The following is a 14,513-nucleotide window of genomic DNA, read 5'->3' as shown; positions in this document are numbered from 1 at the left end:
AACTTTCCATAATCTATCTCTTTCTGTAGACAGTGTTGCAAGCTAAAATGTGCATAGACAACGTGTTTTTTAATTTAGACGCTAGGTGGTGCTGTAAATTTTAAACTTGAAAAGGAGGAGAAAAAGAAAAATCGAAACTCGCCATCCATTGTAGTTTATCGAGTGAATTTGAGCCATTGCAACGAAAACGGTTTTCTGCCTTGGGTCTTGTGTGAAGTGTGTTTATCGAGTGTGTGATATTTATTTGGAACGAAAGTGCAATTTTAAGTGATTTTACGTTTTGTAAGTATATTAAGCTTTATTTTTTGCGTCTTATAAGCATAATGGACAGTAGTTGGTCCAAGTGAACGGTTTCTCGTATAATTCTTCGAATGTTACTGTTCAATATGGCCGTTCAGTTATTCACTTATTTTGGCTAAAACCCAGTTTATACTTTCGATATCTTAACTAACATTGAATTCGTATTAGTGCGATGGTTTTTAGAGAATTCACGTTTTTCGTTGATGTGGCAAATTGACAGCATGAAATTTGACATTTGAATTCTGTTCTGAGTCATTACTGCTCAATGGATATTCAGTGCTATATTTTATAGTTTTCGCGCAAATCGACGTTTTTTGTGAAACCTGTGGTTTACTGGATTTCGTCTTAATAAATATTTTTACGTCGTGTTCACCTCAACACATTCTAAACAGGAATTGTATGAGGACATATTTTTAGAGGTACTTCTTATGTATGTTGTTTATTATTTCCGCATATGTTTTATGTATTTACCAAGGGACGTTCCCATATAGATCTGGCACGTAAATATTTAACATTGAAAATCAGGACTACTAATGATAAAGTGATATTGATTGTGTAATTACTGAAAGGCAACTGTGCACATCACTTTGTTTTATTTACTTTAATAATTGCCATATTCTTAAGTATGTTTTCACAAATCCATTATGATTTCAGTATTGCAATGTGTAATAGTTTACTATGCAATTGGCAACTACAATGTATTATTATACTAATGTAAATGAATAGAAAACATACTACAAATAGTTTAAGAGGAAATTATTGTGTTTTGATAGTATCCTACAATTAAACAATAAAAAATAAATCTCAGTATCTTAATTATTCATTATATATTTTTCTAACATTTTTCTTACTTGAAACATATTCTATAATTATTGCTCCAAATTACTCCAAAGCTATGAAGCCTGTTTCACCCATACTTAACTGCAGAGTGTCATATTAACGCCTGTAATCACTGCAGATTTTGTGTAATTATGTGTGAATAAAATATTACTTTTTAGTTGTATAATAGTATAGTCAAGCCTTGTTACAAACCCTCAAATAAGCACCTGCAAGGATCCAGAAATGGAAAAATAAAGTGCTGTTAAACTACAACATCACTCTTAAACAGGTGGTACATAACCAAATAATGAGCAGGTGTATTCAAAACAAATAGGTATAAGTCCTAATTAAAAATATATGTTTTTAAAACATGTTAATGGGTGTTTAAATAAAAAAGAAAATAAATTAATTCACCTGTGATAAAAATGTCATGCCATAATAACAATTTCTGAATGAATTGTTTTGTCAACACATCAACAACATTAATTAGGTGCAAATTTTGATATCAAACTAACATATGAAACATTGTATTTTTAAAATAAATAGTGTTTAATGCAGTGAAAAATAACCTATTGATAGAATTTTTTTAGTATTTCTTACAAAATAAAGACTTGAAATAAATAGATGAATCAATACACAAATAAAGTTGAATTACTTAAAATAGAAACGACAAGTAATATACATATTTAATGAATGAGATATACTTTATAAATATGTTATTTTATTAAGAAATTAATAGAACTCAATGCTAATAAAGTGTTCTTTCTTAAAGTTTTGTAATCAATCAATTATTAGATTGAGCGTTTAAGGAAATTACTTATTCCATATGAATTTGATAAATGTCTTCTGTGAACCCATATATTTGATTGATAGTTAGGCAGATATGACAAATCAAAATGTGAGTGTGAGTAAAAATTTTGGTAATTATGCAGTTTGGTTACTTTTCCGAAAATCAATGCAATAATATTTTTTTTAGCATGAGTGGCTTCAATTAGTCACTATTGATGATATTCCGTCGGGGGAGACTAACATTTCCTATTGAATTGGTTAGGTTAGGTTGGAACATATAAGACAATATAAAACTAAGCGAGCAGGGCGCGGGAGCGCCCTGCGAGCGGGTGGGTTCAATCCAGACCTTACCTTTATTCATGATCACTTTATACAATTTTATATTATATGAATATAGACTTTAGTATGTCATCACTAAAAAGGGTGAAAAAAAAGGTAATTATGCAATGTTAGCCTGCCCCGACGGAATATCATCAATGGAGACTAATTGAAGCTACCCATGCTAAAAAAAAATATATTGCATTGATTTTCGGAAAAGTAGCCAAACTGCATAATTACCAAAATTTTAAATAACAACAAAATCAAGCAAAATGCTCACAAAAAATATGGAATAGTAATAGATGTATCATAAAATTTTCATAATGATACATAATATAAAACTTTTGTGTATAGGTGTGATAATGGCAACGGCGTTTCTGCCGTCGCCCGCGTGAACGAGTGAGACTCCAGTGCAGCGAACGTACCGGGCCCGCAGCTAGCGTTACCCGACCACAATGAAAATGGTGTTGTCACAACGGCAACGAGAGGAGCTGTAAGTACAACTGTATTTGTTTACTTATTGTTAATTTTAAAGTTAGTAGAGCCAGAATGGTTTGACTTTGGAGGTACTATTGCCATGCCTTACTACTTACTTATGAGGGTTACTTATGAGAATGTGAGAAAATTTTGTAAAAGAATCAGAAATGAAAATTCTAGTCAACTGTTTTGTAATCTGTCAACTTGTAGTTCCTGTTTTTATAAAAACAGATTTTTTTATTAGCTTTGCCCATCTGCAGTATGATACTCGAATAATAAGGACTGCTTAACCAATACATGTTCCTTATTAAGTATTCATTTATATTCTATACTACTACAAACTACTTATTAGTAGTACAAACGTCACTGAGTGAATTATTTGTTCATCTGCATGATGGTGACAAATTCAGTGATACTTTACTGTGTTATGTAGTAGAAACTTAATGAGATATTTTGTCATTTCCGCAACAATTTATTGTTTGTTTATTTACCAACTAAAGAGTATTCCACAGTACATATCTATTACAACGATAGTTATGAAATTTCAATATATGGCTGATTTTTCAGTTGTTGTAATATATAGGCTACAGTCTAAAGATTTTGTGTGTTGCAGTGTTTTGCATAAAATAACGATTTTAATGCCATTATGTAATACTTACACAGTTTAGTGAAAATAATAATTATTTTTGACTAATTATTTCTTTTAGGCACTGAAGTCATTTTAATAATATTACTTAACACACATTCTCCAATTAAACGTTTATTAAAACCAATTTTAAAATTACGAATGAAAGTGCGTGAATGTTGTACTATCCTAACCGGTTTTTATCACCTGTACCAACATGCCCTTAGGTCCGGATGCTGGCATACAAAGTGTATCACTTTTTTCGTAATATGTTACGTAACACACATTTTATTTAATCGGTATACGTGTTCTTTTAAACGTGCTGAAAGTTACAAAGAATCCTTAATGAGCTCGTATCACTACGCGTTGCAATGTTTAAAACGTGAAATAAATATTGACGCATTTTATACATTTTTAAATGTGAAGTATTCAATTAATAATTGAAGTATAAACGTGTAGTTCAAAAAAGTTTCGTTTGTGATTTTATTTTACACATTCAAAGACACATTGAAATGAGTTTATAATAACCAATAATATCATAAAAATATATGAATAGTACCTTCACACCTACTCCTCAAAATACATATAATATAATTATTTTATACATTATTATCTATTACTTAGTTACAGTATTACTATTTGATCAAAGTATAAAAGCTAGTAACGGTATCATTGATAATACCGGTCTGATAAAGTAGGAGTGGGTATGTTGTCGTAACGTATTTATAAATAAATACACTATATAATACGTACATCAATATCTTTGTTATGTAGCTAAAAGTTAAAACAGAAGCACTAAGCGAATAAAGGTCGTTACGATTACATTTTAATTAATATTTGGCTAAGAAGAATTACACACAGCGCTGAACACGTCGGTTACCTAAGTTGGACGATTTTAATTGCTCAACAAATCCAGTTATGTTTCTGTAAGCGCATTTTAACGATTGACTTCCTTCCGCGTACTGGTTGCTGTCTAGTATTCTCTACTCGCGTTTCCCATAACCTAAAAACATACATAGAAGAATAACCAACTGCTGGATGAGAGCTACTTCGGCTTAGGATCCTGGTCCATTTTGGGGGTTGGAATAAAATCGTATAAGGAAGATTGGAAGATATTTTTGTCGACCTATCCTGAGCGCCAAAGTTCTACTCGCCCTTGGGTTTACATGTTATAGAGAACTAGCAAAGACCTTTTTTCATTGACCTAGTTTCTTTTTAAGAAGGCAGCTTGAATCCATAAGCCTTTTTGCAATACCGCGGACTTTAATAACATCATTAAATTTGGCCTGCGTCCTATAAAAGATTGCCTATACCTGGCCTAGAACGAGTACTTGACAAGCGCCGACACTAATACCTAGTTGGATTCGATTTTTACGCAATCGGTTTCCGCGGATACGGTTTCACAGACATTTGGCTAAAGCTGGTCGCCCTGTACGCCGCTCGACCTTTGAAAGTAACAGTGTTCTTATAACGTCATGTCGTTGACCCCGCTGTCGGCGCCTTCCTCCGCCTGTACCGGTGTACAACTTTCTTTATGAACCTAGAAATCTCATCATCATTACGTTCATATTGGAGGCGCAATACAGGGCAACCAATCTACCATTGGCACTGATTGCTGTTTTCAAAGAAACTGTTTATCAGTAAATTGATATCGGAGCCGTATTGTGTCAGGAGGTATCTCGGCCAGATCCTCATCGCCTTGATTAATAAGTAATGTATTTTTTGTATGAACGATAAGTAATTGGATTTACTATATTCGGTTTAGACTGGCCGAGATAACCCTGAGGCTACTTTCTTACGAGATCCGATAAAAATGAACGTAGCGGAAAGGAAACGAGAACGAGCTGTTAAGTTATTGCAGTAACAATAAAAACATTGATGCAGCAATATTATAAGAAGTTGTCAATGCAACTTTGTCTAGACTGGCTATCGTATCAAAGGATTTATTACAATAGCCACTGGTGCAGCAGTTGTTTTTATATTTAACGTACGTTTACATTAAGTATTGAGATTAATGATCAATAACCTCGCAGTTTTATCTTTTCCCACACTGCAGTGTCGTGGGCCGTGTCGTGACCCGTAATGCCCTGTCGTTCTTCGATATATTCTTCAAACTCGCCTCGGTCGAAGTGAAAGGAAAACCGCGACCCATTCTCTGCACTTAATGTCTAAACAAAGATATGACCCCGCTTTTCGCACGCCTCTGTGAAGCAAGTGCGTCCTTACTTGCCCAAATGTTGTTATGTAAGCTTATTAGAGAAATGCGATTATGTTCTTAATAAAAGCGGCGCACCCGAACGACAGTATCCTTGATACGTAAGGCCATTAGTTACATCACTCGTGTAATGTTAGACTGACCGCTCATTGGTTATTGTTGCTTGAGCAACTTACCAGTTGCTACAACTGTAATCCACCGCTTTAGTGATGAAGTAGTGGTTGACGCGACTGCCAAAACTGCTGTCAAACTTCTTGGTGACAAATTGGCCGCCTGAGCAGCAGCTGCTTCAGCAATTCTTCAGTAGTTTAGGCTACAAGATGATGTCTACTAACTGTTGCTCATGCCATAGTCGCATCAGCATTAACGTATTTGGCCGAAAACGCATCTTTTTCGATTGCAATCTTCTCAGCTTTTGCCAAATTCGATGGTACGGGACCATTCCGCATTCCGTTTAATCTGCGACGTTACGAATCGGGGTCATTGAACGCTTTCGTTGATTAAAATAACGATCACAAAAATTTTTCGCTGTATCTTGATAGTCCCAGTTTCTAAGATTGTGCGATGCTGCAAAGCTTATTCGGTGCTGCTTAAGTTTAAATATTTATGCTTGAAATAAAATATCCCGTTAAATTTGATTAATGATAATAAATTAACCGAAAAAGAACTGTTTTTCATTTTTTTATCTATACCTATATAGAGTATTAACCTAGTAATTACCTAGTAAGTAAAAAACAATTCATTCATACAATTATTGATACCTAAAGTTTTTAATTATATTGCGGAGTAATTAAATTTAACGGCTTAATTGCCTTCGTTTTATTGATATTTTGCTTGTCAATTTAAACTTAATGGATACGTTAATACAATTTCATTACAGTTTAAATTTAGGACAATTACTCGCTAAAACTTATCCTTGGTCATTTTTAATATTACACCTGGTTATATACAAATCTACCAGGTTATATACAAGTCCAACAGGTCAAGTACAGCTTGGTAGATATCACATCCCTTTGAAAACATTACTAAGAACTCTTAGGCGTGCAGATTTTCTCACGAAGTTTTCCTTTTTTTTCCTTGAGAAATGTGATGAATTAAAATCCGGATCTTTTGGAGTAGGAAAGTTGGAAATCTTTTCACTGCTTTTATTGCAATTAGTAGTATCTTTATTCTTTGTAGGCCATGTATTGACCATTGGTCTAAATAGGCTAGTGGCCGGGAAATCTATAATTTCTAAACTGGTAGATCACTTTTCACGTTAGATTTTTTCTAAAGGGTCTAGTATTTGGCAAGGAAATCCTAACGTTTGACAATTAATCTAATAAGTTTGATAAACTTGCGCATTCACTTATCTCCATTAATCTCGGACTGAATTGAAGTACCTAATGTAATTAGCGGAAGAGGAGCTTTAGTACCTATAATTTTGCAGTACAAAAGTTTGCAATACATTATACAAAGTATACAATCGCTAACTTGTCAAGTGGCAGCTTAAAGTATAAATATTTTAAAAATTACTTGTATATTCGATTTGAAAAATCAAAAGCTTTTTCGTATTGTATATGTTTATAAATCCAACTATTACTATCGATACTACTCTTCGTAATGGAGATATACCCCTCGTTTCATTACTATTCCTGTTAAGATGAACATTCAAACATCTTAGTAATATCTATGTAAATGTTTGCTCGAGAGAGCAGCAATCAACAAGGGTACTTCCTCATGTTGATTGCTGATGGGGCTGCGGTAGCCATCATTACGATTGCTTCTGGTCGAACATTAACTTAAACACCACTTTGTACTTTAGTGTACAGGTTTTCTCGTTACATTCCTTTATAGTTATCGTGCATAAATAAAGTACAGATGCCATCTTATAACGATGAATCAAATGCAAATATGTTATTTGTATTTGTAACTTGTCGTAATGTCCAATGCATTATTTTGTATTTAAATCTATACTACTTGTAACTGTATACAAAAATAATTTTACTACTTACTCGGAAGTTGCATTTCCTTTCATATAAAAACCGTGGAGTTTTTATGGATTAATATTCCAACTTTTGTTATCATTTTGAAATATTCAATAAACTCTTTATCGGGAAGCTGAATGAAACGAATCCATTTAATTTTCCCCTTAATGCGTATCATTCAACGTGATCACATTTTCCTCGGCGGGTGTCCTCATCGCCGTTTCGCAGTTGAAATTTTATAACGTTACAGGTGAAACGGCGGTTTTAAAATTAATCTCTGAAATATTATAATAGCGTTGTTGTCTATTGCGCTGTGTTACCATGAAAGTTCGCGGACGCTAGAAATAGTCGTTTTCTAATCTTATTCACTACAGAAATGTTATTAGTGGCCTCGTAACGTTCATACGTTTTTATTACATTTTGTAAATTATGCAGGTTAATTAAAAACGAAGTTTGATGTTTATTAATCGTTTTAAATCACATCGTTAATATCGAGAAACTACTTATGTATTTTATTTGTGATATTTTGTATATAATGTATATATATTGTCTTTTCATCTTGAAATTTAAGTTTGTGTGCTGTTTGTACAGCACACTTATATTATGATTATCTTAATCTGGGTTGCTATGTGCAACATTTGTTGTACCATTCTATATTCATACTGTCTAGACACTAGATTGATTTGTTGCTGTGCACGATTAGTCACCTATCAATTTAAATTTCATTGATTATACACCTGTAAGCTGCAACTAGCAATTTGGCGCGCAATAACTCTTTCTCTTACCTGTTTCGAAAAACAGTGAAAGTGTACCGCCTAACAATAATTGTAAAATGTTTTACACTCCACAGTAACATTATTCAAATGAGATTTGTGATAACAATCGCTCACAATGCCCGTCATACGAGTAACGAGACCTCCCATTCGCTGTGAATGAGTGGTCGAATCGAGTTGTCTCACTCTTGTGTTACCGATAAAAAAGTATACAGAGCATATTACGTCACAGTTTATTACCATAATCGATCAAGATCGTAATCTGGCTTATGCAACTTTGTATTAGATGTTATAGAAAGCGGTCGCTAAATATTTAGCACAAACACACACCTATTGAACTCTACACGACCGATGACAGTTGTAAATGCGGCTTGACGTGTTTATACATATGAAAAATGTGACTACTGTACAGGTGCTTATATCATTACTAGCTGACCCGGCAAACGTTGTGTTGCCATATAATAAAAAAATGTTAAAGATGAACAATCCTTATCACTTAGGGGTATGAAAAATAGATAGTAGCCGATTCTCAGACCTACTGAATAAGCATTAAAATTTCGTGAAAATCGGTAAAGCCGGAGTTTCGGAGGAGTATGGTAACTAACATTGTGACACGAGAATTTTATGTATAAGATTAAGTATTATCTTTATGTAACAAAATACACATTTTTTGGTTTTTATTCGTATTCAATTTTCTCTGAGATGTGTTTCGACGATATCACAAATCGTGTCAAGGAGAATCTGTATCTAAGAAAAGAATTGTATGTATGTGCTGTATATCTACATCTACAATCAGTGTTTTGTTTACTAACTTTCCGCCCACGTTTGTAATTTAGTATTACATCCACTGATTCAATAAATTCCGTGAAATTGGCCTCGATTTTCCCAGTATTTCCGGTATACGTATATGTCATGTAGCAAGAAATAAAAACTCAAAAAGGCTAAAAACACCGATGTCAAATTCTGCTGTGTTTTGCTGTGGTTTGAAGAGTGTGGACAGACACAAGACATGCCAACTTAGTCATCACGGAGTAGCTATGCATCTATGACCATCCTGATGTAGAATTCAAATCTCAACTTTTTACACGCTGTATATTAGCTTCACTTGTATGTTTGTCAGTGAGTAACTCCGTTTTTCAGTAGAAAGAGATCAACATACATCCTTATCTTACCCTGCGTGTATGTAAGAATGAAATAGAATACTTTTCTACTTTTTAGTTGATTTTATCATAAAAGCGTGTTTTTTAGTTCTTTGAACTATATTTATTTTTTCTTTTAATAAGAAATGATTCACAAGTTTCCTTAATATAAACTTTGTTTTTGATTTTACGGCGGGTATATTATTATTATCCACATTTGCAAGTTAATTATAACATTACAGGTATGCGATTTGATTCGGTACTACAACTAAAATCTTCCCAATAATTGTATATAATTTCGCTTGCGATCTTACGTATCACCGAACATACGAGAGTAAAAGCAAAAATTCTGATATTCCGGCACAATCATTTGGAAAAATGAAGAACTGAGTCTATATAACTTATCCGAGGCGTTCAATAAAGGAAGCAGAGGCTTTAACATAAGTTTGAACGCATCTTTATTACTTCGTTGAATTAAGTGATGTTCTATTATAAAGCTTTTTTCATCGTAACATGTCGGGATCCTATAAATGAAGATGACTCATTCGTTCGTTACCGTGATGTGATGCCTCAACCTGTTTCTTTATTGTCACAATGTTTACGGTGACCTCAGCCGTCTTAATTAAAAATCGACGTATTTGTAACCAAAAAAGAAAATTGTTATTTTAAATCCGTGGAATCTGTTTTTATAACAATACAGAACAGGAAAAATGTATCTAGATATTATTATCTACAGACAGAACCACCACCGCCTTTCATATACGCACGTGTTAAATGACGTAATCATATTTTTTTGTATTATGGACTTGAATGAGAAATATTTCGCTGCGAGAAATGGAAAATACGTCTTGGATACTTGTATAGATACTATATATGGCATTGTGGGTTATCGTAAACTGGGATCATAATACTTTGCGTTTCCATCATCCAGTGAACAGACATGTACCCCATTGTAAGGTCCAAGACCCGTTGAGCGACCGCGGTTCGTACGTCGGTACGCGCGGAATGCCGCCTTCACCGGTCCCCGCTAGGTATTCTGCCGCATACCGTACACTTTACTCTGCATTCGACATCCCTATTAGGCTGACTGCACATGCGCTGCTCTCTGTCGTTTCGAGGACACGAGAAAAAATCGATATGTAGACCTTTTCGATTTGAATCTTGTTGCTACGAAAAAGCTGGCAACAAATTAGGCCACCACTATCTTCTTTTTTTATTTTTCTCATACATTGCTAACAAAATGACTGCGTAACTTAAATACAAGAATTATTTGTCAATAAATAAAAAAATGTAATCTAAACTTTTCAAACACTCCTACACCAGTCTATTAAGTAGATGACCAATTTTTTGTCCGCTAGTTAGTATATTATATTGAATTCCTTATTTATATAACAAAAATAAAGCTCCAAACTTCATAGATGAATTTTCGTCTAAAATTGCAAATACATTATTTGTGCTATAAAAACTTGATTAAAAACAGGATTCAACAAGGAGTAGGTACTTTCTTGTCTGTTGCCTCAGGCTGTACTCAGTTTCAAGTTTTCAACATTCCCATTAGGCTGACAGATGACTACACCTGCACTTTGCCGTAGGGGTACTTACAATTGGCACCCTACTGCGGAATTTATAGATAGCTTATGTATAGATATGCCTACGTATATTTTCGAAACAGTCGTACTTTTGTTTACCATTTTTGCTTTTGTAGGCATCATTTACAACAGTGTTTTTCAATATTAGTCATGAATTTGACTCTCTTAGCATGTGAAAATATTTCGCAACCCCATACTCTCCACTGTTTCCAAATTGTATTTTATTATGTTACCAATGTCAAATCCATACATATTGTTTATTTAGGAACCAGTTAAACACTGTAATTAAGTAACTACAAACAAATGACATTTAATTAACATTTTCTTAATAAAAGTATTTTTTGAACTATGTTTTTTCTTCTTTTTAAACCAAGGGGGGTCGCTACCCATTTTTGTAAAACACTGATTTACAGGATAATTTCATCCTTCACTAAAAGTCGCTAATGGAACCTTATCTCGGTGTGAAAACTAACCTTTCTTGTCTAGCGTAGTGAAGTAAGCCTTATACATTAAAATTCCTAAACGAGACCCGCGTCCTGTAGAGTAAAGAATTTACGATGATAACCGCACACCTTATATAACTAAGCGTCTACATACGTGCGTATGAAATAATCTGAATCCACATAATAGAATAGTCTATTAGGAATCGAGAATTTAATACCTTCATGACGAGTGCAAGCACGTGATCGGCGGTACGCGACTTCGCAATGCAGTCGCGTGCGTGATGCTCGAACGCATTGAACTGAATATACCTATTTTTGAGTGCTACATGCGTACATGTAGAATTATATCAAAATACGTTATTATATACAAATTAACAGATGTTACTATACAAATGTGCTATATATTTGAAGTATTTTTTCCCACCGCCTCTGCTACAAATGCTATAGACTCATCTATGGATTGATAATTAATTATCGCTTGCTTTAATGGTAACTGAACACCTGAGATTTTAACAAAAAGTTCTCAAGGGTTTGTTAAGTCTATGAATTTGCATTTCTTCAGTGGACTACAGCTTCTGATGTTGAGAAGACTCGTGTCCAGCAGGAGAATAGTAATTGTTTGACAACCCGACGCATCTAAGGATTGTTTTCGCTAATGTATTACAGGAAAATTGTTTAAAAATATTTCTCTTTAAGAAGCAACAATCTCATCTATTCGCGCATTTTAACATGCTAGGGTAGTTGATGCAACGAAATGTAGGTACTTAAATACACTCCAACCAGCTATAAAAGGCATTCCTGAATCCACCATACCATTCTAACGGTGCCCTTACGCTATCTAAATTTACTGTAATCTGCCGAGTAAAGGCATTACGAAATAGGGTTGCTACCCGTAGTAGAATATATCAAATGATACTATATTTTACATTCGATTGTACTGTATATTATACTACGAGAGATGGGTACTATATTATGATTTTCATCGTTAACTCATGTCAACTTCTGTGATCATCCTGAAATCGCTTCATGAGTCGTATGTCGTCATAGTTTCGTAGCTATAGCGAGTCGGCGATAAACGATAACGTATCAAAAGTACTGTTCTCACATTTTTTAAAGAAGCACCTTTATATTAAAGGTGACAACCCTATTACTATTCTAACTTCTAACGGTAGAGTACTCGGCGAATATAATACTTGCAAATTTTTAATTTACTCAAGGTTACGTTAAACATTGTATTTTCGTTGAGTTGCGCAAAACCTCACTGTTAATATTACCCTTTCAATTAACATAGAATATTCATAAGAGATACCGTTTATAATACAATTTTATTTCCAATTTGATTTAAATATGATTGCGAAAGCGTTTCTATTATTGAAATATTGTGACGAAAATTCTCTATTTGTTACGATATTTTTTTGAGTTTATTTGTGGCGATCATTTCAACATAATGAAGCTTATTTATGGTAATAAATGAAATGAGAATTTAATGTTAATAAAATAAATTACAGTTTATTAAGTAAGCGACATCGCAACTCAAGTTTTGTTTATTTTTCTGTACGAGAAAGATTGGAAGTGATATTTATTATTAAAAGACGTCGTTAGTGTTGTTTTTATAATAGTAATTGTTGGTAAAATATTTTAATGTTAAACATAATAAACTTAAATCGAAAGATTATAAGAGTATACCTAAGTAGTATTAACCAGAACTCTATGATAATGAATTATATGAGCACCCTTTTCAAAGTTACCGACCGAATTCAAGGGATTCAAAGAATTTGCGGGTCGTGGTTTTGAGCTGCATTCTGAAAATAGGTCGTCGAATAAAGTAGGTCGGTTTTCAGTTTTCCATACATTAAAATTTCAGCCCCTAAAAGGGGCCGGATCCTAAACTGAGGCGGGCCATATCCGCGGATCGGCCCGCGGATCATCAGCTACCAATATACGCATAAAGTATTTCTGTATGCATTATTTTGCATTTTATAATTTCCTTCCTTCGAATATCCCTTCTAAATGAAATTACCTGTTATTTAACTTCCCCACTGAGGGGTGAAAGTGGGGTGTCCCGTTTCACTTTAATTATAATTGACGTTGTCTTATTTTGAAAATAACAAAAAAGAAAATCGTAATAGGAAATTAGGACATATATTTCCTGCTTTGTTATTAATCGATCGATATTACTAATTAGTTAATTACCAATAATGATCTAATGTGCATTAATATGTTTTGTATCAATTAATATTACTTCACCGTATTTCTCATTTGAACTATAGTCCGATTCATGATTAGGTGTCCAAAATGTAAACAAAGGTACCTATCAAGAAAATATGTGTCAAATGGCGGTTTCTTATTTTTGACAATATTAAATTAATACATCGATAATAAAATAATAATCTAAATAAATTAAAATCAATTCACATTTTCCAATATTTATATTAACTCAATTTAATTTCATACAGTAATAATAATAAAAAACAAGATTTATGAGAGAAAATTAAATTGTGATAATGGTCACACAATCGGCATCCAAAACATTTTTTGTGCCGCCATTTTTAAGTTTGATAATTGATATTATTCATTTTGTGATCGTGATCGAACTCGATTTTTTTCTAGTTTTCTTAGCGCGTTTTTTTTAATTGTGTGCAGTTATTACATTTTTGTTTTATGTTGAATTTTGTGAATTTTTCGTTTCTTGTTAATTTGTTAAGGTTTGCAATACCTGTAATCGAATTTTGACAATGACATTTCTTTGTTTACATTTTGGACACCTAATTATGAATCAGACTATAGGTAAAACTTATTTTTATTCTGTGTGAGTACCTACCGCCAATATAAAACATATTAAGTAAACATTAATACTGATGCATTTTCCGAAATGAAAGGGAACACCGAGGAAGGGAAGAAACGAGCAATTACTTTATTCCAACCCCTGTTCAACGGTTTATGAAAGTAATATCAGTGCAGTCACGCACAGAGTTAATGCTCTTTACATAAGGAATGGCAGCTTTAATAACCTCATGCCAAGTTCGAGGCTATTATAATATGATGGTTGCAATGATAGC

General features: G+C 33.4%; 1 protein-coding gene across 2 annotated transcripts in view; it reads left to right on the top strand.

Moving 5' to 3' along the window:
- The first annotated feature begins 108 nt into the window (after positions 1 to 108).
- The window catches only part of LOC140757510 (lissencephaly-1 homolog), a 39,835-nt gene continuing 25,430 nt past the window's right edge, over positions 109 to 14,513 (top strand). The window contains exons 1-2 of one of the 2 annotated variants that reach the window (XM_073093253.1): positions 109 to 282; positions 2,581 to 2,719. In XM_073093253.1, the coding sequence (XP_072949354.1) occupies positions 2,682 to 2,719 (38 nt within the window). In that variant the 5' untranslated portion in view covers positions 109 to 282; positions 2,581 to 2,681. Of the gene's footprint in view, positions 283 to 365; positions 720 to 2,580; positions 2,720 to 14,513 lie in introns of those variants that run through there. The other variant, XM_073093254.1, reaches the window with a different exon arrangement.

Source organism: Epargyreus clarus, unplaced genomic scaffold (genome assembly GCF_041222505.1).
Source record: "Epargyreus clarus isolate Ecla_fem2 unplaced genomic scaffold, WU_Ecla_fem_2.2 ptg000004l, whole genome shotgun sequence".
NCBI classification, from domain to species: domain Eukaryota; kingdom Metazoa; phylum Arthropoda; class Insecta; order Lepidoptera; family Hesperiidae; genus Epargyreus; species Epargyreus clarus.
The sequence above is the reverse complement of the archived record's forward strand: the minus strand, read 5'-3'. Positions and strand labels throughout refer to the sequence as shown.